Source organism: Lepisosteus platostomus, chromosome 9, assembly GCF_059453375.1.
Source record: "Lepisosteus platostomus isolate fLepPlt1 chromosome 9, fLepPlt1.hap1, whole genome shotgun sequence".
Lineage (NCBI taxonomy): Eukaryota > Metazoa > Chordata > Actinopteri > Semionotiformes > Lepisosteidae > Lepisosteus > Lepisosteus platostomus.
In genome coordinates this window covers 3,628,973-3,656,143 of record NC_142619.1, presented here as the reverse complement: position 1 = coordinate 3,656,143, position 27,171 = coordinate 3,628,973, and the positions used below count along the sequence as shown (strand labels likewise).

General features: G+C 51.6%; 1 protein-coding gene across 4 annotated transcripts in view; it reads right to left on the bottom strand.

Moving 5' to 3' along the window:
• The window catches only part of rassf3 (Ras association domain family member 3), an 85,849-nt gene extending 58,987 nt beyond the window's left edge, over positions 1 to 26,862 (bottom strand). The window contains exons 1-3 of one of the 4 annotated variants that reach the window (XM_088646498.1): positions 25,429 to 26,862; positions 19,616 to 19,957; positions 1,338 to 1,465 (exon numbers count right to left, since the gene is read on the bottom strand). In XM_088646498.1, the coding sequence (XP_088502624.1) occupies positions 1,338 to 1,465; positions 19,616 to 19,957; positions 25,429 to 25,924 (966 nt within the window). In that variant the 5' untranslated portion in view covers positions 25,925 to 26,862. Of the gene's footprint in view, positions 1 to 1,337; positions 1,466 to 19,615; positions 19,958 to 25,428 lie in introns of those variants that run through there. The other 3 variants (XM_088646499.1, XM_088646500.1, XM_088646501.1) reach the window with 3 other exon arrangements.
• Between the last annotated feature and the right edge of the window lie 309 nt (positions 26,863 to 27,171).

Genomic DNA, 27,171 nt, shown 5'->3' with positions numbered 1-27,171 from the left:
ACCAGCCTGTAATACAGGGAGATCATACTCAGCAGAGAACTGTAAATGGATGCATGCCAATATATATATATATTTATACCTTCTGAATATGAGGTGAACTTTAGAATTGGTGAGGTTATAGCCTACAGGATACTCCTACTATATGCATAAAAACATACAAGCTTATTAATCAAAGTGTAAAGGAAAACTGTTGGCAGTTTCTGCTGTTACAGAACTGAAAAGGAAACACTAATTAGGAAACCAGTCCCAAATAAGATCGGGGGTCCTATTGATTGGCAAATTGAACTCTCCCCTTACTCTCGGCACAAAAAAGGCACCTTATGAAATTATCAGAGGAACTGGATTGTTTTACTATCACATTTCTGACCCTGAAATTCCACTTTTTTATATTGATGAGAATGTTTCTTTTTTCCTTTGATCATAAGAACATTAAGACCAAGAAAGGAGGCCATTTCTTGGAAGAGGTCAGGATATTAGCTTAAACTACAAGGCTGGGTGGCTTGTTCCACACTCCCACCACTCTTTGTGCAAATAAAGGAGGATCTCATCCAGCCAGTTTTTGGAAAGATGCCAGAGTATCGGCTTCAACAACATGTCTGGGGTGTCTGCTCAATGACATAGCACTCCCTTGATGGGATTTATTTATTTTTTTAATTGGGTGTGTGTGTGTTACCACACACATATCACCCTGCAACTCACAACTGACAACCCACTGGAGATCAGCATGGGGGAGCCTGGTCAGTACCTGGATGGGAGACTCCTGGGAAAAACTAAGGAGAGCTGAGTGATGAAGCCAGTTCAGAGAGGGGGGGTTATTAGGAGGCCATGATGGGTAAAGGCCAGGGGGGAAATTTGACCAGGACACTGGGGTAACACCCCTACTCTTGTCGAGAGACACCCTGGGATTTTTAATGACCACAGAGAGTCAGGATCTCGGTTTTACATCTCATCTGAAGGACGGCGCCTTTTCACAGTATAGCGTCTCCATCACTATACTGGGGCATGAGGACCCACACAGACCGCAGGGTGAGCGCCCCCTGCTGGCCCCACTCACACCTCTCCCAGCAGCAGCCTCAGCTTTCCCAGGAGTCTCCCCTCCAGGTACTGGCCAGGCTCCCACCTGCTGAGCTCCAGTGGGGGGGCTGCCAGCTGGGATATACAGTAGCTGCTGGCTGTAGTGTAATGAGTGGGGGCCGTCTCCCTGCCCGGCGCATGGAGCTGAGCCTCTGGCTCAGAACAGGGTGAGGGTGACCCCCAAGTACAACCACAGGCAGGGAATGATGCAGCCAGTCTAAGGAGGGAAAGAGGAGAAAGAGACCAGCCTGGTCGATCCCTACCAGAGGTCGGTGGTTGTTGTTGAGGTGGTCCTCCGAGTCCAGAGGGACTCCTTCGGCTGAGGCGCCATCTGGGTGGCAGTCCAGGGCGACCCGGTCTTGGCACTGAGGGTGGCAGGAGTACTTGCAGTCTGCGGAGGAGGAGGAAACAGAAGCTTAGCGAGAACCGCTCGACGAACCTTCCCAGGTTTAACCCCCAGCTGCATCGGAATTCAGCCTGGCCGTCCTCCGCTCCTCAGCTCCGTGAAGCTGGCTTTCCCTGTGAACTTCCCCTGCGTTTGTGCTCTCTACGCTATGATTGTTGCTATGAGCGGCTCTGCGGCTCAGGATCTGCGCCTGTGGCCGGGAGGTTGCCGGTTCAAATCCCGCGGCCCAGCAGAGGAATCCTACTCCGTGGGGCCCCTGAGCGAGGCCCTTCACCCCAGCTGCTCCGGGGGTGCTGTATAAATGGCCGACCCTGCGCTCTGACCCCCAGCTTCTCTCTCCCTGTCTGTGTGTCTCCTGGAGAGCAAGCTGGGGTTTGAGAAAAGACACATTCCTCATGCGAGACACTGTATCTGGCCAATAGAGTGATCTAATCTTATCTTGCATCCTCTGAAAAAGAAGGCGCCCTATCTCGGGAAGGAAACCAACTTCAGACGCTACTTTCAGCAACACGATCTGGCTCAAACAAATGTGGGGGTGCTGTTTGTAGGGGGGGGGGGTCGACTTCAGTTGCTCTCCGCTAAGGCATGACAGCAGGATTTGTTCAGTGGATCAGTTCACGGGTAAACCAGATTTTTTCCGAACGAGCACGGTCTGAAGCAAACCCGAAACGCGGGCGTATTATCGCAGAGCACGACGAAAGTGCCCGACGAAGAACTCGAAGTTACGTGCCATCGCCTCATCCAGGTCACCCATTCCAGAAATGAGCTCGGGGTGTAGCAGAGACTCCATACAGAGCATCACAGGGCTCGAATCTTTACAGTAAAGAAATCCTACAGCTCTCCAAGGAAATCAGAACAGTTCCAGAATAGCTGACTGCAGCGCACCAAGAACTGCAAGGTAAGGCGAACTTAAGAAAGTACATCAGATCCAGTGTCGGTCTGGAAGTGAGTTGTCATTGAACTCAATCTTTTTTTTTTTTTTTACAGGCTCTCACGATGCGCGCGTCTAAATCACATCGCTCGCAGGTGAATTCTTGTGTGAATCAGCGAGGGGGAGTGCGTGAGGAATGTTCCGTTATCGGTAGCTCTGCTCGTCACGTGCGCTGGGCAGGAGCTTCACAGACACTTGTGGGCTGCCAGGAAAAAAAAATGGGAGTCAGGCCTTCCAAATCACAGCAGGCCTCACGCCGGATAAAACCAGAGGCGAAACATCGTCGTACGGGGATCGGATTTTCGTCTTTTGGTCGCCACACCGTAAGAAAAGAGTCTGCCCCTGAAAAGGCTGAAAAGGCTAAAAGCCAGACTGGTTTGTGGCGTGGAAGAGAACCTTTTCGGCGCAGAACAGGGAAGATCGAGGGAGAGCCGGACCAAGTGCTTCAGAGTCAAGGCACACATTGGAGCACACTCCCTGACCGAGAGGTTTAACACAGCAGCAGAGACCCCTTTAAAGAAGAACTAGCCAGCAGCCATATCACCCTGCAACTCCCAGCTGGCAGCCCCACTGGAGCTCAGCAGGTGTGAGCCTGGTCAGTACCTGGATGGGAGACCTCCTGGGAAAAACTAAGGCTGCTGCTGGGAGAGGTGTGAGTGGGGCCAGCAGGGGGCGCTCACCCTGCGGTCTGTGTGGGTCCTCATGCCCCAGTATAGTGACGGGGACACTAGACTGTAAACAGGCGCCGTCCTTCGGATGAGACGTCAAACCGAGGTCCTGACTCTCTGTGGTCATTAAAAATCCCAGGGTGTCTCTCGACAAGAGTAGGGGTGTTACCCCAGTGTCCTGGCCAAATTTCCCATTGGCCCTGACCAATCATGGCCTCCTAACAATCCCCCTCTATGAATTGGCTTCATTACTCTGCTCTCCTCCCCACTGAGAGCTGGTGTGTGGTGAGCGTTCTGGCGCACTATGGCTGCCATCACATCATCCAGGTGGGGCTGCACACTGGTGGTGGTGGAGGAGAGTCCCCATTACCTGTAAAGCGCTTTGAGTGGAGTGTCCAGAAAAGCGCTATATAAGTGTAAGCAATTATTATTATTATTAACTGCAGTCACAGTTTCTCAGACCGGTTGTTAGATCTCAGTAACAAAATACAGTACAGTACTGTAACGACCTTCGATATTCTGTTTTATCTGACATAGCCAATTGATATGCTATATACATACACACTGTGTACTGTATGAATGCGCATGCATAGTATTTTGCCCAATCCCATTGACGTCGCGGGAGAGCTGGAGTCTATCCCACCAAGCAACAGGCGCAAGGCAGGGTACACCCTGGACAGGACGCCAGTCCATCACAGGGCAGACAGATACGAGCCCTCACTCGCCACAGAACCAGTTCCCCCCCTAATTCACCTGCCGGCATGCCTTTGGACTCTGAGACGACACCAGGGGAAACCCACTCGATCACAGGGGGAACGTACAAACTCCACACAGACAGCACCCCAGTAACCGAAACTGGGGGTCTCCGCACTGCGAGGCTGCAATGCATCACCGTGCCCACATGAAAGCACTTGTATCAGAGCTCAATTAAAGTTCAAGAAGTCTATCATCTCCAAAAATCAACCTGGATGTTTTGTTGTTGCGTTTTTGCTTGGTTTAAGTCGGTGTATTTGAAGAAATGCAGCGGATTGAAGATTGCATTCCCGAAGACCACATCTCCGATCATTGCTTTGCAGATCAACGTGCTGCGGAAGTAGTTTCTTATTTATAATTCATGCAAAAAGCATCCTGCTTCTCCAGGAGATAAACACGCTTCCAACAGAGCGATGAAGACTTCATGAGTGCACGAGTACAGAGTCTGACTAAACACTCACCCTGATCATTGGAATGAAAGGAGATTGAATCAGCTTTACACAGAGAAAAAAGGTCAAAGATACAGCCCAGGCTAAATTTGATTTCAAAATCAACAGGCACAGTAAAGTGATTGAGACTTATGTGAGCGCTTTTAAAACCCAGTACAGGATTTGGTTGATTCAGAACTCCAACTACTCACGCTGACAAGAGTTGACTTGAATTAGACAAGGAGTAGCCTGCATATTTTCGCCAATGCCAGCTACAGGAATTGTGTAAGTTTATAAGGCTCATCGGCGGCCGGGTAGCACAGTGGGCTGCATTAATGACCCACAGCACTGAGGCACTTCAATTCCTGGTGTGCTGTCTGTGTGGAGTTTGCATGTTCTTCCCAGGTTCTTGTGGGTTTCCTCCCACAGCCTAAAGACATGGTAGCAGGTTAATCGGCTTAATCGGTGTGTGTGTGTGTGTGTGTGTGTGTGTGTGTGTGTGTGTGTGTGTGTGTGTGTGTGTGTGTGTGTGTGTGTGTGCCCTGTGATGGACTGGCCCCCGCTGTGTGTGTGTGTGTGCCCTGTGATGGACTGGCCCCGGTGTGTGTGTGTTCCCTGTGATGAACTGGCCCTGGTGTGTGTGTGCCCTTTGATGGACTGGTGCCCTGTCCAGGGTGCCCTTGTTTTTTACTGCAATAGGCTCTGGCCCCTCTGCGTCCCTGCAGTGGATTCAGCAGTTATAAAATGAATGGATGGATGTAGGTGCCACGCAAAACACAGAGCCTCTACAGTACCTTTGAACACATGAAGCAAAGCAGTACGAACAGAACAGAGGCCAAGAGAACTTGTGTGGACTTTACAGACATCAGTGTCAGGACAGAATCCCAGCTCCTCCGTTTTTAACTCCAACCAAGCCCACCCTGGGACCCAAACCAGCCTTCCTCGTCACACCTTCCTTGACAAAAACGAGCCTTTTCTCTCTCAAGTTTCTGTCTCCCCCCAGATCTTTACCGTTAGGCCCCAAGGTCTTCAGGTTCTGTAGATGTCTTCAAAAACCGAACGAATCACTTCAATTGATGATAATAATAATAATAATAATTGCTTACACTTATATAGCGCTTTTCTGGACACTCCACTCAAAGCGCTTTACAGGTAATGGGGATCCCCTCCACCACCACCAGTGTGCAGCCCCACCTGGATGATGCGACGGTAGCCATAGTGCGCCAGAACGCTCACCACACATCAGAGAGATAGCTGATGATAGCTGACGTTACCATTACCTGTAAAGCGCTTTGAGTGGAGTGTCCAGAAAAGCACTATATAAGTGTAAGCAATTATTATTATTATTATTATAATCAGCTATCAGCGGGGAGGAGAGCAGAGTAATGTAGCCAATTCATAGAGGGAGATTATTAGGAGGCCATGATTGGTGAGGGCCAATGGGAAATTTGGCCAGGACGCCAGGGTTACACCCCTACTCTTTTCGAGAAACGCCCTGGGATTTTTAATGACCACAGAGAGTCAGGACCTCGGTTTTACGTCTCATCCGAAGGACGGCGCCTGTTTACAGTGTAGTGTCCCCGTCACTATACTGGGGTATTAGGACCCACACAGACCGCAGGGTGAGCGCCCCCTGCTGGCCCCACTAACACCTCTTCCAGCAGCAGCCTTAGTTTTTCCCAGGAGGTCTCTCATCCAGGTACTGACCAGGCTCACACCTGCTGAGCTCCAGTGGGGCTGCCAGTTGTGAGTCGCAGGGTGATATGGCTGCTGGCTATAATCTATGATGAAGGCATCCTTTCTCCCCTCTCCCTTTTACTTGACTTCCAGCTTGGAAAAGCGGGATGAACACTTTGTCCTTCAGAGCCTCGACGGGGATAGGAAAGGAAGGGCTCTACTTTACACAAAGGGTGGCGGGGGTGTGGAACAAGGCCCTTCATTTAAAACCGTACCCGACCGCTCTGAAAGAGAAACTCTTTCTTAGTATTTATTTGTGAATGTTACATTCGGGCGTCGCACAAAACTTAGGCTGGCCAGCCACTGTCTCTGAAGGACTGGGAAGCACCTCTTTATTTTTCTGAAGAAGTCTGTTTCCTGATACTACGTACAGCCTGACGGCAGCATTACAGCAGAGATGAAGTCCTGTTCCACGCGACTGGTGCTGTCGTACTGCACATGCTCGGTAGGTGTCAGGAATGTGAGAACTTGTTGAATCTGAAAGGCAGGGGACACCAGCCTTACAAGGAGCCCTGAGGAGTTGAAAAATGACAGCTGGGGCTTCACACACCTTGGAGACTTTCTGGGCCTTGACCTGATCTTCAGCAGTTGTGGCAGCACTTTTTTTATAAACTCCTGGCGATGTTGCTGTGCTTTTTTTTTTATTTTACCGTGTTCTTTCGCTTTGACTGCGCTTTCGCAGCGAGGATCAACAGAAGCTGCAATTCCTTGCGGATCAGAAAAGCACAGCTCACGAAAGGGATATAATGCTCTCCATTTGCACGCGTTTCGTTCTGGGTGACGTTAAGCCGAGGACAAAATCAGATTGCGCTAATTCATTTTCCAGATCTGGGCTACTGTCCAATATCCCTTATAAGAAGAAATGTTGTGCAGGCATTAAGAATTACAGGGGGCGGGGAGCACAGTGCACTGCATGCTCTTCTGGTGAGAGGCATCTTCTTCATCATAAAACATGCTGAGAAAGAAGCTATCACACCATCACATCCGCTCTGCCATGTGCATTAAACAGAATATTACGCTTAAAACGCTCCTTCCTGAATCACATCCAAGACAATCTCGACTTCGGATCCAGGCCAGCCAGACTTGGTTTGGTTTTTTTTTTACATCTGGGAAGCGTTTTGCTTGATTGATTTTGCTTTCTCCCACCCTGGCTCAGATGAATGGAAAAATCAAACACAACCCAGAAGTTTGCTCTTACCTGCTGCGGCCCTTTTCTTCACCTGCAGCGTGATTTTGCCGGAAAGCTTGTATATGGCCGTCCCCATGTCATCCGGGCTGTCTCCCTACACCTGCTCCACCGAGCCGAGCCGAGCCGAGCTGAGCCAGCGAGCCCAGATAGCGCTGGGGTGGTGGTGATGCTGCAACAGGCAAGACCTCATTGACTCTCCTCTCGGGCTGGCCTCATAAGCACATGCGCACGCAGGCACAGCAGCTGGGATAATTGTAGGCAGATTCCTGACTCCACAAAGACAGGCCCCAGGGCTCTGGCCAGCTCATTTGCCTTGATTCCAGAGTTGTTGTTGTGTTTGTTTTTTTTTCTGCTGAGCCCGTCAATTTGCCTGTCAAATGATAGACTCTGCTGCACTTCCAAACAACGCAGGAGAGCAGTCAAGAGCTGGCAGGAGCAGAGGTGTCACCCTGTTTGCGGCTCTTTAGAAGGCCTTTTCTTGAAAGGATGCTGTTTCACGCCGTGTGCAGGCTGGGCACTGTGGAAACGCGCGCTAGTGGAAGTGCTTCGCAGCCCTGTAGCCCCGATGTTATGCGATGAAGGGTGTTCTTCGACAAATTTGGCAAAATAAAACCTGTCGGGTCAGTTTGCGCAGGAAACGAAACGGTGAGGTTTTGAAAATCGGGATGGACGCTTTCTCCTTCGGAGCCTTGACGCGGAAAGGAAAGTTGGGGGCTCTACTTTACACAAAGGGGGGTGGGGATGTGGAACAAGCTGTCCGGCCATGTTGGTGAAGCCGATACCCTGGCTTCTCTCCAGACACAGCTGGATGAGATCCTCCAGTCAGGACGGGGGGGGGCTTCTTTACACAAAGGGTGGTGGGAGAGTGGAGCAAGCTGCCCAGCCATGTCGGTGGAGCCGATACCCTGGCTTCTCTCGAGAAACGACTGAATGAGATTCCTGAATCAATTCACTACCAGCTCTTCTCGATTGTAGCCTCTCGTAGGTTCTCAAGGATCAAGCAGGTAAAATCAACCTCTACTTTGGCTAAAGCCTTGATCTGCACACCGGTGCGTTCAGGTGGAACATTCCGTGTGCCTGGTTAGAAAAACCAGGTCAGAGGTCATGTAGAGACTACACTGAAACCGAGAGCGGGCCATTTAGACTGTGCTCGTCCACTGAAGGTGAGATCTGAATCTCCCTTCCTTTGATAATAATAATAATAATTGCTTACACTTATATAGCGCTTTTCTGGACACTCCACTCAAAGCACTTTACAGGTAATGGGGATCCCCTCCACCACCACCAATGTGCAGCATCCACCTGGATGATGCGACGGCAGCCATAGTGCGCCAGAACGCTCACCACACACCAGCTCTCAGTGGGGAGGAGAGCAGAGTAATGAAGCCAATTCATAGAGGGGGGTTATTAGGAGGCCATGATTGGTCAGGGCCAATGGGAAATTTGGCAGGACGCCGGGGTTACACCCCTACTCTTTTCGAGAAACGCCCTGGGATTTTTAATGACCACAGAGAGTCAGGACCTCGGTTTTACGTCTCATCCGAAGGACGGCGCCTGTTTACAGTCTAGTGTCCCCGTCACTATACTGGGGCATTAGGACCCACACAGACCGCAGGGTGAGCGCCCCCTGCTGGCCCCACTAACACCTCTTCCAGCAGCAACCTTAGAAAGGGTACCGATCGCCTCCTTGATGGATGTGTCGAAACGCCTGCCACAATGAAAGCACTGTATTTTCCATCAATAAGGACAGAGGTCAGAGAACGAGCAGGGAGTACTGTGACCATCACACCCTGAAACTGCACGGGCAGAGTCCCGACCAAAAAGCTTGCAGTCTGGGGAGACTGAAGTGAAGAAGACTGAAGTAAGTCAAGAAGCAAATAAAATCGTTTTTTACTGCTACGCTATGGATTTGGAAGCTTGTGCCAGGTGCTCTGGTTTCCTTCCATAGTCCAGAGACATGCTGAGAGGTTAATTGGCTTCTGGGAAAACTGGTCCTGGTGTGTGTCCTGTGATGGACTGGCCCTGGTGTGAGTGTGTGTGTGTGTGTGTCCTGTGATGGACTGGCCCTGGTGTGAGTGTGTGTGTGTGTGTCCTGTGATGGACTGGCCCTGGTGTGAGTGTGTGTGTGTGTGTGTCCTGTGATGGACTGGCCCTGGTGTGAGTGTGTGTGTGTGTGTGTCCTGTGATGGACTGGCCCTGGTGTGAGTGTGTGTGTGTGTGTCCTGTGATGGACTGGCCCTGGTGTGAGTGTGTGTGTGTGTGTCCTGTGATGGACTGGCCCTGGTGTGAGTGTGTGTGTGTGTGTGTCCTGTGATGGACTGGCCCTGGTGTGAGTGTGTGTGTGTGTGTGTGTGTGTCCTGTGATGGACTGGCCCTGGTGTGAGTGTGTGTGTGTGTGTGTCCTGTGATGGACTGGCCCTGGTGTGAGTGTGTGTGTGTGTGTCCTGTGATGGACTGGCCCTGGTGTGAGTGTGTGTGTGTGTGTCCTGTGATGGACTGGCCCTGGTGTGTGTGTGTGTCCTGTGATGGACTGGCCCTGGTGTGTGTGTGTGTGTGTGTCCTGTGATGGACTGGCCCTGGTGTGAGTGTGTGTGTGTGTGTCCTGTGATGGACTGGCCCTGGTGTGAGTGTGTGTGTGTGTGTCCTGTGATGGACTGGCCCTGGTGTGAGTGTGTGTGTGTGTGTCCTGTGATGGACTGGCCCTGGTGTGAGTGTGTGTGTGTGTCCTGTGATGGACTGGCCCTGGTGTGAGTGTGTGTGTGTGTGTCCTGTGATGGACTGGCCCTGGTGTGAGTGTGTGTGTGTGTCCTGTGATGGACTGGCCCTGGTGTGAGTGTGTGTGTGTGTCCTGTGATGGACTGGCCCTGGTGTGAGTGTGTGTGTGTGTGTCCTGTGATGGACTGGCCCTGGTGTGAGTGTGTGTGTGTGTGTGTCCTGTGATGGACTGGCCCTGGTGTGAGTGTGTGTGTGTGTGTGTCCTGTGATTGACTGGCCCTGGTGTGAGTGTGTGTGTGTGTCCTGTGATGGACTGGCCCTGGTGTGAGTGTGTGTGTGTGTCCTGTGATGGACTGGCCCTGGTGTGAGTGTGTGTGTGTGTCCTGTGATGGACTGGCCCTGGTGTGAGTGTGTGTGTGTGTCCTGTGATGGACTGGCCCTGGTGTGTGTGTGTGTCCTGTGATGGACTGGCCCTGGTGTGTGTGTGTGTGTCCTGTGATGGACTGGCCCTGGTGTGTGTGTGTGTGTGTGTGTCCTGTGATGGACTGGCCCTGGTGTGAGTGTGTGTGTGTGTCCTGTGATGGACTGGCCCTGGTGTGAGTGTGTGTGTGTGTCCTGTGATGGACTGGCCCTGGTGTGAGTGTGTGTGTGTGTCCTGTGATGGACTGGCCCTGGTGTGAGTGTGTGTGTCCTGTGATGGACTGGCCCTGGTGTGTGTGTGTGTGTCCTGTGATGGACTGGCCCTGGTGTGAGTGTGTGTGTGTGTCCCTATGTTTTGGTTTTTTTTCCCCACTTCCTGTATGCAGGTACCCCCCATTGGTCCATCATTACACCATTGCTGCAGTTGTGACGTCATCATTATCTCCGGTTCGGGTTTTCCCCATGACAGTCCGGATCCATTGGACGGCCATTCCGGTCCGGGTTTTCCCTCTATCACTCCGGATCCATCTGACAAAATGATCCGGTTCCGGGTTTGTTTTTTAATTTGACTTGGGAGGACAGGTTTTGAAATGAGAGGAACTGTAAAGGTAAACACGTTCTCTGTCGCCACCTTGTGGTATTTCCGACGCACGTCTCGCGAATATCTCATGTAAATACAGTTTTGAAAATGTACCTTCTTAAATTAGTTTATTCATCAAATGCACAACAATACAGCGTGCAGCAGCCGTAGTTGCTGGCAGTGAAATGTCTTTTCTACGAGCTCACCGGGGGGAGAGGATAAAAATCACAAACTTAAAGTAACAAAATAAGGTGACATAATGATAGATAATAGTGCAATAGAAATTAAATAAAATAGACTCAGACAAAACTCAATATAAATAGAGCTGCGATGTGCCCAGGGCGTATGCAATACATTATATCCAAGTCGTGCAGTATGCCCAATACAGTGAAAACTGTGTGTCCATGTACGATTCCGGGTGATTTGCTGAAGGAGCTGCAGCTTGGCTATTTAGCAGTCTTATTGCCAACGATGTCGCCGCGAGCAAAATGGTTAAAACGCGTATTAATCCTTCACTCGGTATAGTTTTACTCTGGTGCGCTGTTGCCGTCTCTTCAATACTTTTAGTCGGGTAATAAACGCTAAACTTATCAGTGGCAAATGTACTCCTCACCGTTTCGGACAGGAAGGCGCGAATGTGCAGTCGGTACATCAGCACTATCCAGTTTCCGAAAAGACCCCATCATGTTTTCGCTTTTAATATTATAGACACCCACGATGCTGTCTGACGTTGCCGAGTACTGGCTTGGTGATGCCCGGGCTGTCCAGATCCCATTTAAATTCGTCTCCAAGGACGATGGTCCCGTAACTAGGGCCAGTCGCTCCCCCTATCCTTCTCAAATTACAAGCAAAAACCAGCGTACTGTAACGCATATGGCCGACAGGTACTGTGTAAGAGCCGGCTTACCAGAGCAGGTGACGTCACCGCCCTTCCCTGTGATAGCAGGACTACAGCTACTGGGCTGTAGAGAGATCTCTCTTTGGCGTCCCGGGTTCGAGCCCCCGACGGTGGGGGGCCGACCTAATGCGGCAAGGGCGCCCGCCTGAACCCCCGTTGCGTTACAGTACTAAATCTCTCGTTTCGGCCAAGCTTTTCGCCGGTGCGATCCGAGATGGTACACATCTTGACCCTTCATTTAAAAAGTAGTTCATTCTGTACCTGCAGGTTAGCCCTCAACCAAGAGGGCAGGCCAAATTTCAACTTAAAACACTCTCCACAATCCTTTCAACACACTCAGTGGAGTGTGTTGTCCAGGGTCCATGTGGGTCCTCATGCCCCAGTATAGTGACACTATACTCTAAACAGGCATACCTGGATGGGAGACCTCCTGGGAAAGACTAAGGTTGCTGCTGGAAGAGGTGTTAGTGGGGCCAGCAGGGGGCGCTCACCCTGTGGTCCATGTAGGTCCTAATGCCCCAGTATAGTGATGGGGACACTAGACTGTAAACAGGCGCCGTCCTTCGGATGAGACATAAAACCGAGGTCCTGACTCTCTGTGGTCATTAAAAATCCCAGGATGTTTCTCGAAGAGTAGGGGTGTAACGGATTATTAGGAGGCCCTCACCAATCACGGCCTCCTAATAACCCCCCATCTATGAATTGGCTTCATTACTCTGCCCTCCTCCCCACTGAGAGCTGGTGTGTGGGGAGCGTTCTGGCGCACTATGGCTGCCGTCGCATCATCCAGGTGGGGCTGCACACTGGTGGTGGTGGAGGGGAGTCCCCATTACCTGTAAAGCGCTTTGAGTGGAGTGTCCAGAAAAGCACTATATAAGTGTAAGCAATTATTATAATTATTATATTATTATAGGGTGTTGTTATTTCTAGTGAAATGCAAAAAAAGTAGGGGCATTCATGGGCTGTGGTTCGATGCTCGGTAGTGAAAGCCTTCCGGGTTCAGATTCTCAGTTCACAGTTCGGGCTCCCCTGCTTGGTCATCACAGTTCTGCTGCTCGCCAGCAGGGCTGTTAGGAGAGGTGAGAGGTGAAAACCAGGATCCATCTGCCTTGAAGAAGCACCACCAGAGAGACTTACTCTCCCCTCGGGGCTGTGCTTCGAGGCAAGAAACCGAAAACAAACAAAACCAGCTTCTATCACCTGTTGCCCCGGGACGTGGTATTATGACAACACGCAAACCTGTATTTACACATGAAACTAGCTATCCCCTAATCTATGTAGAGGCCGAAGCTGAAAGGAAGCTTGGATGTTTGTTCGTTCCTTCTGTTGGTTGCAGATTTACTCTGCTTTGTCCAGGAGAACCTTGCACTGGCCTGCCGTAGGGCAAAACACTATTGTTTTTGAGAGGAAGGGATTCGATCGCGTGCGTCTGAGCAGAGAGAGCACTACTCCCCTGGACAGCGCCAAACTCCACTACGCCGAAAGGCCGGGCCTCCCGCCTAGGCTTCAAGGGGAGTGATGTCACTTCCTGTAACGGGCTCTTGCACGCTGATGCCCATACACGAGGAAATATGCCATCCAGTATCCGTGCACATTATAGGCTGAGCATTGGAGATGCTTTATCCAATAGAGATCCGCAGGTATGCTGGAGCCTATCCCAGCAAGCTATGGGCGCAAGGCAGGGTACACCCTGGACAGGACACCAGTCCATCACAGGGCACACACAGACTTCTACACAGCAGGACCAATTTTCCCAGAAGCCCATCAATACGTGAGTATATCTTTGGGTTGGGGGAAAAAAAACAGAGACCTCAAGAGGAAACCCACACAATTAGGGGGAGAACATACAAACTCCACGCAGACAGTACCCCAGGATTTGAAAGCAAGACCCCAGCCTTCCCACTAGTCTTTATTCCAAGTTCTTCAACACCCCCTTAAGCTAATGTGACCTGCAGAAGATTCAGAATATATTTACCTGCTCCTTGTTTGTCCTGCCTGAAGAGCCTATTCTCTAGTTTCGTTCACAAGCACACTAGAATCAGGGGGAGTGCCTGAGCTTTTTATAACAGAGCTACGCGGTGCAACGTCTCCATCGCGTTTACCTGCGAAGCCTAAGCCAGCCGACACTGTGGCGTCAAATGTAAAGCTCATTTTGAGCTACAATTTTGTGTGCGTGCACAAATCAGAGCTCTTTCAGGACAAACAAACCTGACTGACTCCAGGACGACCAATGGCTGTTTTGACAGTTTTAACGGAGTCAGGGTTTGACTGGGCTACCAGCGCTGAGAGCAAACATCTCATTTGAAGTGGACAGGACAGGACGCCTCAGGCAGTTCTGTCGTATACAGACGATGCCAGCATAAAAATTAATAATAATTCCTTACATTTAGATAGCTTTTTTTTTGGGACTCTCCACTCAGAGCTCTTTCCAGGTCAGGGGGAATCCCACTACCCCCACCAGTGTGCAGCCCCACCTGGATGATGCTCCAGTCCTCTCACACACACCAGCTCTCAGTGGGGAGGAGAGCAGAGGGATGGAGCCAGCTCAGAGAGGGGGGTTATTAGGAGGCCATGAGGGGTAAAGGCCAGGGGGAGAATTTAGCCAGGACACTGGGGTAACACCCCTACTCTTTTCTGGGATTTTTAATGACCACAGAGAGTCGGGACCTCGGTTTTACATCTCATCCAAAGGACGGCGCCTTTCTTCAATATAGTGTCCCCGTCGCCATACTGGGGCATTAAGACCCACACAGACTGCAGGGTGAGCGCCCCCTACTGGCCCCCCAACACCTCTTCCGTGACGTATTTTTACTGGAGATGGGAAAATTGGCTTTGCAGGCAGGTAAAGACATAACATAATAGATTTCAGAGACATCACACATTCCACTGTACATTTAACACATAATGCATCTAACAATGGTATGGTGAGAAAGAAAATGAATAAAGATGAAGTGAATGTACAGTCAATTGTCCCAATTGAGAAGGATAATAGCTGGAGGGATAAAAGGTGCCTTGGCTCTATTGCTCTTCAATCCTAAGCAGCCTAAGACGATGCCCAGATAGAAGGAGCTCAAATGCATTGTGCAGGGGGTGGCCATGACAGGCAGTGATTATACTGGCCTGATTATACTCGCTTGATGTAGATGCCTAAAAGCTGTAGTCGGTCTACACTAACAGTTTTGCTGGCTACCTTCGAAATCCTGCTGCGTCCCCTGTGCCTTCATTTTAGTCCTCATTAAACCTGTGCAGCTCATGACACACCGCAGTAAATTATGATGAGAGGTACCAATTTCTAAGCCCGAAATGTGTGTAGCACCACATTCTGGTGGCTTCTGATAGTGTCAGGTCACTGGGGAAATCCTCATACATTTGCAGTTTACTTAGCACCTGCGAAACACTTTGTCAGCAAACCTCAAAACTGCCAGAACCGTACTGCCAGAGTTCGCTATAAAGTCCGCTGCCTTGGAAAAACAAAAACAGAGATATTTGCATTTGACTGCTGCATCACGAGATGCTATCTGACCACTTCAGTCTGCCATTCTCCAACACTTTCCCCGTTGGGTTTTTAAGCCTCTTTTGCTTCCTTCCTTTTATTTTCTAGATACTTCGTCCAATTAAGGGTTGCAGGGGAGCTGGAGTCTATCCCAGCAAGCAACAGGCTAAAGGCAGGATACACCCTGGGCAGGACAGCAATCCATCACATGACACACACACACACACACACACACACACACACACACACACACACACACACACACACACACACACACACACACACACACACACACACACACACACACACACACACACACACACACACACACCAGGGCCAGTCCATCACAGGACACAGACACACACACACTCACACCAGGGCCAGTTTTCCCAGAAGCCCATTAACCCACCAGCATGTCTTTGGCCTGTGGGAGGACACCAGAGCACCCGGAGGAAACGCATGTGAACACGGGGGGGAACATGCAAACTCCACCCAGACAGCACCCCAGGTCCCCCAGTTCTGCAAGGCAGCAGTGCTGAGCATTGAGCCGCCCACATCCCCTCCCCCCAGCTGTTATGCGGATTGTCTGGCTGTGTCAAGAGGAAGAGACACAGACGAAAATTCATCGGAATGGTGTTGAAAGCCGGGCCTGTTTGCCTGCTGGCCCGACACATTCCTCACCTTTCAGACAGGCACGGGGCTTGTTCGTTCCCCTTCCGCCTGGGTTACATTCAAAACCCATCTGCCAAGCACTGGTTTGCTGCACATTCTCTCCAAATAGTTGGGTGATTTGGAAAGAGGCATTTCAGGACACCTGACAAACCACCAGGCAAATTCCCGAGTAGCGACATGGAGCTAAGCGAGTTACGTTCCGATATTAAAGCTGCTGACAAGGAGGGGGGAAAAAACTAAACTTTAACTAAACAGTGTTTAGAAAATATCCTTTTTCCCGTTTCAAGTTGCGCTCCGTTTTTGCGATCGCCTTTTTTCACCCCTCTGAATTGAGCGGTCAGGGGTGAGTTACCTACAGGCGGAAAAGCTGGAATCTCATTTTCAGAGGAAACAAGTGGACAACATCACACTCGCGAAAAAACAGGACGTTTTCTTTCTGCGCGCGGGCTAGGGGTCTTTTCAGAAAAGTGGTTTAGTGCCCTCACATTTACAGAGAACAGCGACCCAATAAAGCCAAACATTATCCATAGTACTGTCCAGACACCTTTGATTTACCTTCTACGTACATCCATTGTCTAACCATTTTATCCAATACAGGGGGGGCGGGGGGTGAGAGTGACTCTATCCCATCAACCAATGGGCACAAGGCAGGGTACACCCTGGACAGGACACCAGTCCATCACAGGACACACACACACACTCACACCAGGGCCAGTCCATCAAAGGACACACACACACACTCACACCAGGGTCAGTTGTTCCCAGAAGCCAACCAACCTACCAGCCTGTCTTTGGACTGCTGGAGGAAACCCACACAAACACAAGAGAGTTAAAGACAAACTCCACCCAGAAAACACCCTAGGAGTCGAACCCATGGCCTCACAGCACTGCATGCTAGCCAGTGCACCAACACGCCACTCTTCCCTCTTACAGCTAGCATGAAATCGTCCAACTGATTGTTTCTCAAATTGCCTTTTGGCGCAGTGTCGAGTGTACTTTGTTTTTCTTTGGGGCCGTGGGGTTAATACCAGGTGTCAGGGAAGAAGATGTCTTCAGCTGCTGCTGTCTGAATGCTTTTCTGGGGTCACTGGCTGCTGGGAGGTGGGGGTGTCGCTGGGACAGAATAACTCATCCTCTGCGCGTACTGGGCCTGACAGCCAGCTGGGGGAGTCTTGAGGAGCGTGATCACACCCTGCTGGCTCCTTTGCCTGTTATCACAGTTGTCTTCCATTCAGACGCTGCTGAAATGACAAACTCCAGGCCGTTTACACACACACACACACACACACACACACACACACACACACACACACACACACACACACCCCTTGAGGCCGACGGAGACCAATTCTGCCGAGAAAGATCAAGATCCACACCCCTAGCTCCGAGTTGTTTACCGTTTTGCACAAGCCTGAGCGCTCCAGTTTGGTGGCAAGACCCCGTTTCAACCCCAGTAACCCCTGGCCCCAGTCACCTGTGTGACTGAAACTCTCAGTGATTGCTAGAAGGTCTCTGCCCGAGATCCCCAAAGGAGGAATGCAGAAATCAGCCCAGAGGAGGGCGATAATTAAACGTGTTCATGACTTAAACCATGCAGGTTGTTAACAGGGGCATCAGTCCAAGCTGATTCGCAGGAGTGAAGCGTTTACGCAGGACCTGAGCGATCCCTGCTGATCCCTTGAATTTACACCCACTTAAATGAAATGCCTTTCAGGGCCTCGCTGGCCTTCCTCTGGAAAACGCCCAGCCTTTATACTCAATTATTAAGCACTGGCGTCTCCTGCCAGAAGAGGAGAAACCAAACAGCTCGTTTCCCTCGAGAGCCGAAGGGCATCCATCTTCGCCTCCTGCTGCGGAGATCAGCTCTTTTCCGAGTCCGGATGCTGTATCGTCTCCTAGCCATGATCTGGAAAAGTTCTGACGTGACCTTGCTATTTCTTCAAGAGGTTCGAGTTAGGGGGGCGAAAAGCATGCAGTGACTGCAAAGGGACAGGTAAAACTCTGCCTGTGCTTCAAAAGCGAGCAAAACCAGTGCTCAACTGAACAACAGATGGGGAAACAGCAGTCAGTTAATAGTTGTAGTGGCAAAGTGACACATTGGTCAGCATTGCAGCCTCACAGCATCGTTAAAGGTAAGGAACAAGCAACCCAGCCGTTACCCTGTGGCTCTTCTTTACACAAAGGGTGGTGGGAGTGTGGAACAAGCTGCCCAGTCAAGTTGTTCTCCCGATCAATTGAATGCTAAAATACCAAGCCGACCAGATGGGCCAATTTTTTTAACCTTATGTTCCTATTATTCATCTAGCGAAGGCTTTTACGGAGAGCGAAATGGGAAAGGCGAACTGTGATATCGGTAACAGCTGCTGAAGAGCCACTGGCAGCAGGACCTGATTTTACATCTCATCCAGAGGGCAGAGCACAGGGGGGCTGAGGGGTCAGCAGCAACTGCTGACTGATTTCATAGGGAATCCTCCTACTGTACAGTGCGATGACAGAAGACGATCCAAAGATTTTTCGTCCTTTTAAAAAGGTAGTGATAACTGTACACACAACTCCCCACGACCCAAATAATAAATAAGGTGAATTTTTAAGAAAATACTAAAGAGAGGGGGAAGGCAGGTTCTTGAAAACCACATCAACACAAAGAAATATTTCATCCAGTATCTGTGCACATTATAGGCTGAGCATTGGAGAAAAGGTACACCTGTAGCGATTATTGGAGCTTTTTCGGACAACACCCATTTATCCATTTTCCAACAGCTTAATCCAATACAGGGTATGCTTGAGCCCATCCCAGCAAGCAATGGGCGCAAGGCAGGGAACACCCTGGACAGGACACCAGTCCATCAACACAGGGCAGACAGACACAATCCCTTACTCCCGCCAGGAACAATTTTCCCAGAAGCCAATTCACCTACTAGGACGTCAGAGGAAACCCACACGAACGCAGGGAGAACATGCAAACTCCACGCAGACAGCATCCCAGGAATTGCAAGACAGCAATGCCCACCCCTGCGCCACTATGTTAGAAATGATAATCATTTTCAAGAAACCCTTAGCACTTCAACCCTTGATGTTTATTCCACGTCTCCACCTCTTGTAGTGTTGAGGCTCGCAAGACTCGGACTCCACGTCCTTCTCTCCCATTCCACACGGGGAGAGCGCGCTCAGGACTTCATCCCACACAGCCTGCTACAAAAGACAGCGTCCCGCAATCCAGAAACACCCCCTCGCGAAGCCCCTTCAAACATCCGGGAGACAGAAGCCTAAAAACCCGGCTCTCAGAAATGGCAGCCTACGAATTCCCACTCTTGGAATCTTCTGCAGCACGTCATGCCTCGGGACTGCTACGCCCTCCAAAGCCAGCAAACAGCAAGCCAGCGGAGCGAGAGCACGATCAAGCCCTGCCCCGTGCAGGCTCGGTGTCTTCTGACCCGAGACCCAGATGTGCCCGGGGTGGCCGGAGCTATGGCGAGATCGGATCTCTGCCTGCCCGCCCGCTCTGGAGAGCTCTCTCTGGAATCGTCTTTCGGAGAGCCCTGGTGGAGGGGGGAGGGGGGGGGAGGGGGGTTTCCGAGGGAGGTCGGAACCCCCCCATCCACCACCCCACCACCACCACCACCCCCACCCCCAGCAGCAGCAGCGACTCACCCCTCCAGTTCCACAGCAGCTTGAGCCTCGGCCTCCTGGAGCCGCCTGGCCGCCGGGGAACCCCGTGGAAGAAGCGGGCGATTCTCCTCAGCGTCCCGCCGAACCCCGCCCCGATCCCCAGGGTGGGGGGGCTCATCGCGGGCCGGACCGCCGGGCAGGGGGGGAAGAGCTCTGGCCCCCCAGCCCCCCGCGTCCCGGTTCTGAGCGAGCCGCGGGTCTGATCCTCACGTCCCCTGATCCTCCCCTGCGCTTCCTCTCCGCGTCTCTCCGCCCTCCGAGGAATGTGTGAGAGAAGTGGCAGCTGCCTCAGACGGCTCCTTCTGCCTCCCTCCCTGAGCGCGTCTGGTCGGAGAGGAGGAGGTGTGAGCTGTCGGTCAGGGGAGGGTCCGTCTCCCCCTCCGCCGTCCCCTGTCATCTGCCGAAAACCCCCGCCTGAGCCTTTTCACCCGGCAACCAGCTCCCTGCCCCCCTGGAGCCCAGCAGGTGAGACCCTGGCCAGTACCTGGAGGGGAGACTCCTGGGAAAGCTGAGGCTGCTGCTGGGAGAGGTGTGAGTGGGGGCCAGCAGGGGGCGCTCACCCTGCGGTCTGTGTGGGTCCTCATGCCCCAGTATAGTGACAGGGAGACTAGACTGTAAACAGGCGCCGTCCTTCGGATGAGACGTAAAACCGAGGTCCTGACTCTCTGTGGTCATTAAAAATCCCAGGGTGCCTCTCGACAAGAGTTACCCCAGTGTCCTGGCCGAATTTCCCCCCTGGCCTTTACCCCTCATGGCCTCCTAATAACCCCCCTCTCTGAACTGGCTTCATTCCTCTGCTCTCCTCCCCACTGAGAGCTGGTGGTGGTAGTGGGATTCCCCCTAGCCTGGAAAGAGCTCTGAGTGGAGTGTCCAGAAAAAGCGCTATATAAAAGTGTAAGCAATTATTATTATTATTATTAATGATTTACTACACCGCCGAGTTTTCTACTGAAAGCGCTACAGGAAAGTGCCTTTCTCAAGGGTACAACAGCAAAATGCCCCCAAGCAGGAATCGATCCCATTGGCAAAATGACAGCTAAGAGACACCCAGAGTCCTTACTCACTCCCCACACAGCTTATTTCAGACAGCGTGCATTTTTGTTATGATACCCAAAGGTAACTAGACTCAGGGTGCATTAACTCAATATAAAAAAAGAAGGTTTTTCTGCATATTTGTAATATTATACTCTCGAACCCGTGACATTTCTTGATGTTCGACCCCGATTCCTTTTTTTCCCTTTCTAAAAACACAGAGAAGGCAGAACAGTTCGTCTCAGGCATTTCAAGATCTCCTTTGACGCATCTGCCTGTGATTCATGTCTTTATAAAGGGATATCTCAGGACGCGGGGTTATTTTTGAAATTTGAATTTTGTTTTTTTTTTTTACCAGCAGGCCCTTCCAGTGCTGCCAGCTGCTACAAGATGTACACCACCAGGGGTAAAAGCAAACACCCTACCCCCCCCCCCACACACACACACACACACACACACACACACACACACACACACACACACACACACACACACACACACACACACACACAGTTCCCCTTCCCCTCCCCCCCAACAAATGGCACTGAATCACAGGGATCAGCATTGAGGCCTTGCAGCGTTGGGGCCCCGGGTTCAATTCCAAGCCTGGGGGTGCTGTCTGTGTGGAGTCTGCATGTTCTCCCCATGTTTGGATGGGTTCCCTCTGGGTGCTCTGGTTTCCTCCCTCAGGCCAAATACAATACAGTACTGCTAGATCAATTAGCTTCTCTAAACAAATGGCCCTGTTGCGCGTGTGTGTGTGCGTGCGTGCGTGCGTGCGTGTGTGCTCTGCGATGGACTGGCATCCTGCCCAGGGTGTACCCTGCCTTGTGCCTGGTGCTTGCTGGGATAGGCTTCACTGAACAAAGCAGTTTTGCAAATCATTGCAAAATGTGTGATTCACTTGTCATCTGTTTTGCTTAAAAATGAGATGGCATGCCCAGGACCACAGGCACCGTCAAGCTACCTGGCTGTACAGGAAAGCCGATAAAGGTGCCTAACTGAGACAACGCACCTGAGGTCATTTTCACTGATGGGTGTTGGGGTGGGTGGGGGCAGGCTGCCTGGCAGTACAGACACGACTCGTCCAGCTTAGATCTACGAAAAAAGAAACTGAAGGGGGAAAACCGAGCACGAACCAGCAGTGAAAAGAAAATCGAGACGGGGAAACTCTCTCGGCTGCGTGGAAACCCTTCTTCCTTCTACGAACCCGTAGGTCGTTTCTGTCTCTCGAGTTTCTTTGCGCCACGGGTCCAAAGGGGTTTGTTTGTTTGTTTGTTTGTTTGTTGTCGTTTTGTCTGGTTGTTGCGTAGTTAACCCTCACAAGACAGTCCTGTAACCTGAGGTCCGACTTCCGATTGAAATCTTCTGAGGAGGGAAGGCTCTCCCAGTGCCTTGATCGGTAAAGGCGCATTCGGTTTCTCTCAAAAAAAGAAAAATGTTTTTTTAAAAAAAAAAAAAACGACGGTAGCCTGCGCTTCTCTCGAGAATCGGCTGGTAGAGATCTTGGGCCTGTCTATGACCTTTCTTATGTCATTAAGAAACTCACAGGATACCGGTGCAACAGTGCAAATTGAACCGGGGAGCTCAAACAAGGTGATACTCTTCAAGTCTCGTGAAATTAGAGAGAGAGAGAGAAACACAAATACAGTATTTAAAGCGTCTGTGACACCGTGCACCGATCACAGACAGTGCCCTGGTTACAGATACGGTGCACGGATCAATGCGAGTTAGAGCAAGGAGCCTCTGTGTGGTACATTCTGTTTGTACAGGGCTTCGTTACCACTGAGCGCCTCCGCTTCAAATTAGCGCTCAGTGCAAGGGCGGCGCTGTCCCATACCAGGACCAGGTTACAGACGGACGTCTGGAAGAGCGTAGCGCCAGATTGAACAGCACAGTGGAAGCTCCCTGAACACCCTTGGGCTGAGAAGAGCCGGCTCAGGGTTCGAGCCGAGAGCCCAGCGTCCTCGCCTTCGGACGCACGGGCGTGTTCTGTTTGAGTGCGTGTGTGTCTGTGGGGGGTGGGAGGGGTGGAGTTCGTGAGAAATCGTGTTTTCGCCCGGAAAGCGCCGAAACGGATCCCGCGGAACCGGTCCTGCGGCGTGCCTTCCTCCTTCCGCCCGCGGGCACCGCCGCGTCGCGAAACCGGGAAAGCAACTCTGGCCGGATCCCCGAACCAGTTTCCACGGGACTGGAAGCTGCTGTCAGCGTCTCGGGAAGAAAATCGGGATGACGTAGAAATAAGGGCTTGGAACCACCTCTAAACGGCTGACTCGCACCGAATACAGGTCTAGACTCCATCCCCATCCTATCCCAGCAAGCAACAGGTGCAAGGCAGGCTACACGCTGGACGGGACGCCAGTCCATCACAGGACAAACACAGACACCAGGGCCGGTCCATCACAGGACACACACAGACACCAGGGCCAGTCCATCACAGGACACACACAGACACCAGGGCCGGTCCATCACAGGACACACACAGACACTCTCACCAATTTCCCAGATGCCAATTCAGCCACCAGCGTGTGTTTGGACTGTGGGAGCAAACCCGCACACTCCTGGGGAGAACATGCAAACTCCACGCAGACAGCACCCCAGATCCAGGACTTGAACCCGGGGCCCCCAGCACAATGCTAACCACTGTGCTATGCAACTATGCAAATGCCGATTGTACTTTATCTGCTCCTGGGCACCTGTCTATCACCTCTCGCCTTCCTAATAAAACCGTTTATTCATTTTCCACGGCTAACAGCCCAAGACAATATGCAAAGCGTCTTTCCAAACACACAGACTTTGTTCTAGGAATTTGAATGGCCCCTATATCTTCTTTACACATGCGGTATGGACACACGTCCTCCCATTTGTTCAATTGTGAAGGCTGTACGGACGTCTTGCCTAGAAATTCAAAGTGTTTCTATTTTCTTTCTCAAAAACACGAAAGACGTGCTATCGTCCGTCTGGTGTCAAGACAGGAACAGTTTCGGACAAGCCACAAAGTCAGGTCTTTTTTTTTGTTTTGCAGACTGTGAAATACGGTACGCGTTTATCGTTTGGGGTAAACGGAGGGGAATTTCGGATCTTTGCTCATGAAAAACAATACTTCCTATTGGATCTACGCTAAAGATCTCCTTGTTTCGAACCACATCATTCGGCGAAACTGCAGAGTCAGACAAAAAGTCCTTGGGCAGCCTCCTATCTCTGGCCTAGAAGTTTTCGATACTGTACGAATGACACACACACACAAAAACTAGAAAGACGACTTGGGGGGAAAAAAAACGACATTATGTAACAAGTCAGCGCTGGGTGAGTGATATTTTGTCACGGCTGGCTTTGAAAAGACAGATTTGCTCAGTCCCAGGTGAACAATTGGTATCCGCGTCACCCCCTAGCACACCCCCCAAACACGTCCCTGTGAGACAGTCACACCCCATCGCACTCGGACACATTCCTGAATTAAAGGGCGCAGTTCTCACCCTACCTTTATGAGGAAACCGCTGACTGGTTCCATTGATCTTTTTTAAGACTTGCGAAAGCACAGATTTCCTTGAAGGCTACAGCCGTTCACAACAAAAACAACACACCGAGTATTGTAGTTAAACCCAACGCAGCGCCGTCGTCCGATACTTTCATTCTAAAGCGTTTTGTTGCGGGGCGTCATGATGTGATTCAATCTTGGCCAATCTAATACGGCTCTTAATATGGTCACTTGCATTTCAATTAAATTGCGTTGCCCCAGGTTGCGGTATAATCTTGAGTAAACCCTCTCAAGCGTTCGTCCAGATAAAGCTCCATAACTACACCCGGGTGAGAACCGTTTTATCCGGCCGGGCCTCAAAGCTGTCCCGAACAACATCTTTCGCAGGAGGGTGAGGGAGATTTTTCTCTTCAAGGAAAGGGACTAGGGACGAGGGCGCCGCGGACACGCGTCAACAAAAGCAAACATCTATATTTTTTTTTTCTCCCGCAAAATCCCATGGCTCAGATAGGATTAACCCCTACCCGGACCCAGAAGCGTGATAAGAAAGGTCATCGAGACGGCTCACAGTGCGTCTTGACAGGAATAAGCCAACGGACCACCGGCGTGCAGGTCCTGTACAAAGAGGCAGGCGCTTTAAATCATACTTAGTCCTGCCGCTGTTGAGGGACGCCAGCCTGCAGGTGAAGCCAGATCAGATGAGTAATTTACGCGCTGTTGGGAAATAATGCACCTTACTCGGACCAAGACCCGACAGAGCGACCACGGGGCACGGTCACTCTCCTTGCAAGTCCAGGAGACGTCTGGTCACCCGAAATCCGCGTTTTGAGGGCGTGGGAATCGAGTGAGCTGGAAACCGGATTCGACAGAGAAACTCGCGATTCAGCGCCCAGATAAAATCGCCCAGGTCGCGCTGACAGGAGACAGGTCGTGCGTTTCTCCGATCGCGTTACTGTTAAAATATCAACTCCCTCCCGCCCCCGACTTCAAACCAGGTTAGGAGCGAGCAGGATTTCCACATGTGGTGTAAATCGAATAAGAAGCAAAATTGACTGTTTACTTATTGTCGTTTCTTAACTTTGTACCACCTCGTCTCCATGCAAAAAAGACCCTTCTCTTACTGTACCTTACACAACAGATGATCGCTGAGCAACGCTCATTTAGTACAACTTGTGATACCTTACGGCCTGTGCAATAGTTTTTGGTCGGTTCACTCACACACACACACACACCCCGCAAGAATGAAATCAGGGGGTCCGTTTCGCAAAACCGCCGGTACGGTTACCTTTGCAGGTCAAGCCGCCGTCGAAAAAATACTCGCAGCACAGGTCGCACCACCCCTCCGCCGCCAGGGGCAGAAACGTGTGCCCCTCTCCCCTTTCCTCCCGGACCCGCGGGTCTTTCCCGGTGGGCTCAAATATCGTCCTGACATCCGGCGGGCGGTAGCCTCTCTTCCTGCTGCGGGGCTGCGCGACGGCGTCGTCCGCGGTGCCGGGCTCGGTTTCCCGGGGCGCCGCGTCGCCCTCCGCCGCCGCCGCCTTCCCCTTGTCCAGCCTCGGAGGAGCCTGGGGAGCGGCGTGAGTCCGGAGCGCCTTCACTGCCTTCAGGTGCGCTTTGGGGCTCCGGTCCCTTGCGCCGGCGGGGGGCACATCTCCGTGTCCGTCCCTGCGCGCCCGCTGGGCCGGATGGGGCTTCGGCGTCGGGTCCGGCGCGGCGGGCGAGGGCGCCGGGGAGCCCGCGGCGGGACGCAGCGCAAAGGAGTATTTCCGCGCCTGGTTCATCCCTCCACACGGCGGGGCGAGCGCATCCCTGCCGAATCACGTCGGCGCCGGGGTCGAGACAGCGGCAACTTTTTCCTATTTTTTTTTACATGCTACCCAGAGACGACGGCCGCTTGCGCAACCGAGTCCGGAGGCGAATCTGAACAGGTGCGCAGCCCGCTGACGCTCTTGTGATTTTTAAGGCATTTCTTCCTCCCCCCGCTTCATCGACGGCTTTCCGGGTTGCGAGCAGCGAGGAAGAGCCGAGGAACCCGAGCCCGGCGGAGGAGCTGGCTCCGGGCGAGTCGGGTGTTTCTGCCTGTAATAGGGGGATATGGGGAGACGGGCGCCTTTAGGAGACGAAACTGGGCGACGCGTTTCAGAAGCCCAGCGGCGGACAAGAATCTGTCGCCCTCCAATCAAAGACCCCGGATCGTTTCGATAAATTACCGGTACCGTCACGTCCACCTGCTTCAAGGAAGTTTTTTTTTTTACCTAATAACCGACGCCCAGCTTGTGTGTTTACATCTCTCGTTCCTTCAACCTGTTCTCCCTAGTAGAGCCTGGACGTTTCCCAGCTGTTGGGCAAAAGTGTTGAGCTCGCGTTTTCACTGCCTGCTCCTGAACATCTCAGCTGAGCTCGTGAAATGGGTCGGATCCACTGTGCTCGACGTGATGCCCCCACGGTTCGCCGGAGGAGAGAAAAGTTGACAGCATGCCTATACCCCCCAGAAGCAGCTACAGTAGGGTGTGTAAAATAACTATCCAGCAAGGCGTTTCGAGTACACCTTTATCTCCACCGTATTTCCCTGTTCTAATCGCTGCAGTGCCCATACTGCATGCTGAACGGGTTACCAAGACAGACCGCGTTTTAGAAAAACACCTTTGCAACTGTACGGTGAAAATGTTTATAAAGGTGCTTTACCTTGTAGTCCCCAAAACAGAAACGAACTGGCAAGTTGAGGCAGGTCTCAAACAGTGTAAACAGTTTCTTTTCGCGATTCGCACATTAGGACGCGCTTCAGTACAGTCTCCGGTATATCTGGTTTTTATTCAAGGGCGTCAATTTCAAATTCCCTGCTTAAAGGGAAGCGCTGTCTTTGAAAACAGCGTGCAGGCGCAGGAGGGTATTTATAAATGAATTTATTCCCTAGACAGCTCTTCTCCGGACCCTCCACTCAAGGCTCTTTCCAGGTCAGGGGGAATCTCACTACCGCCACCAGTGTGCAGCCCCACCTGGATGATGCTCCAGTCCTCTCACCCACACC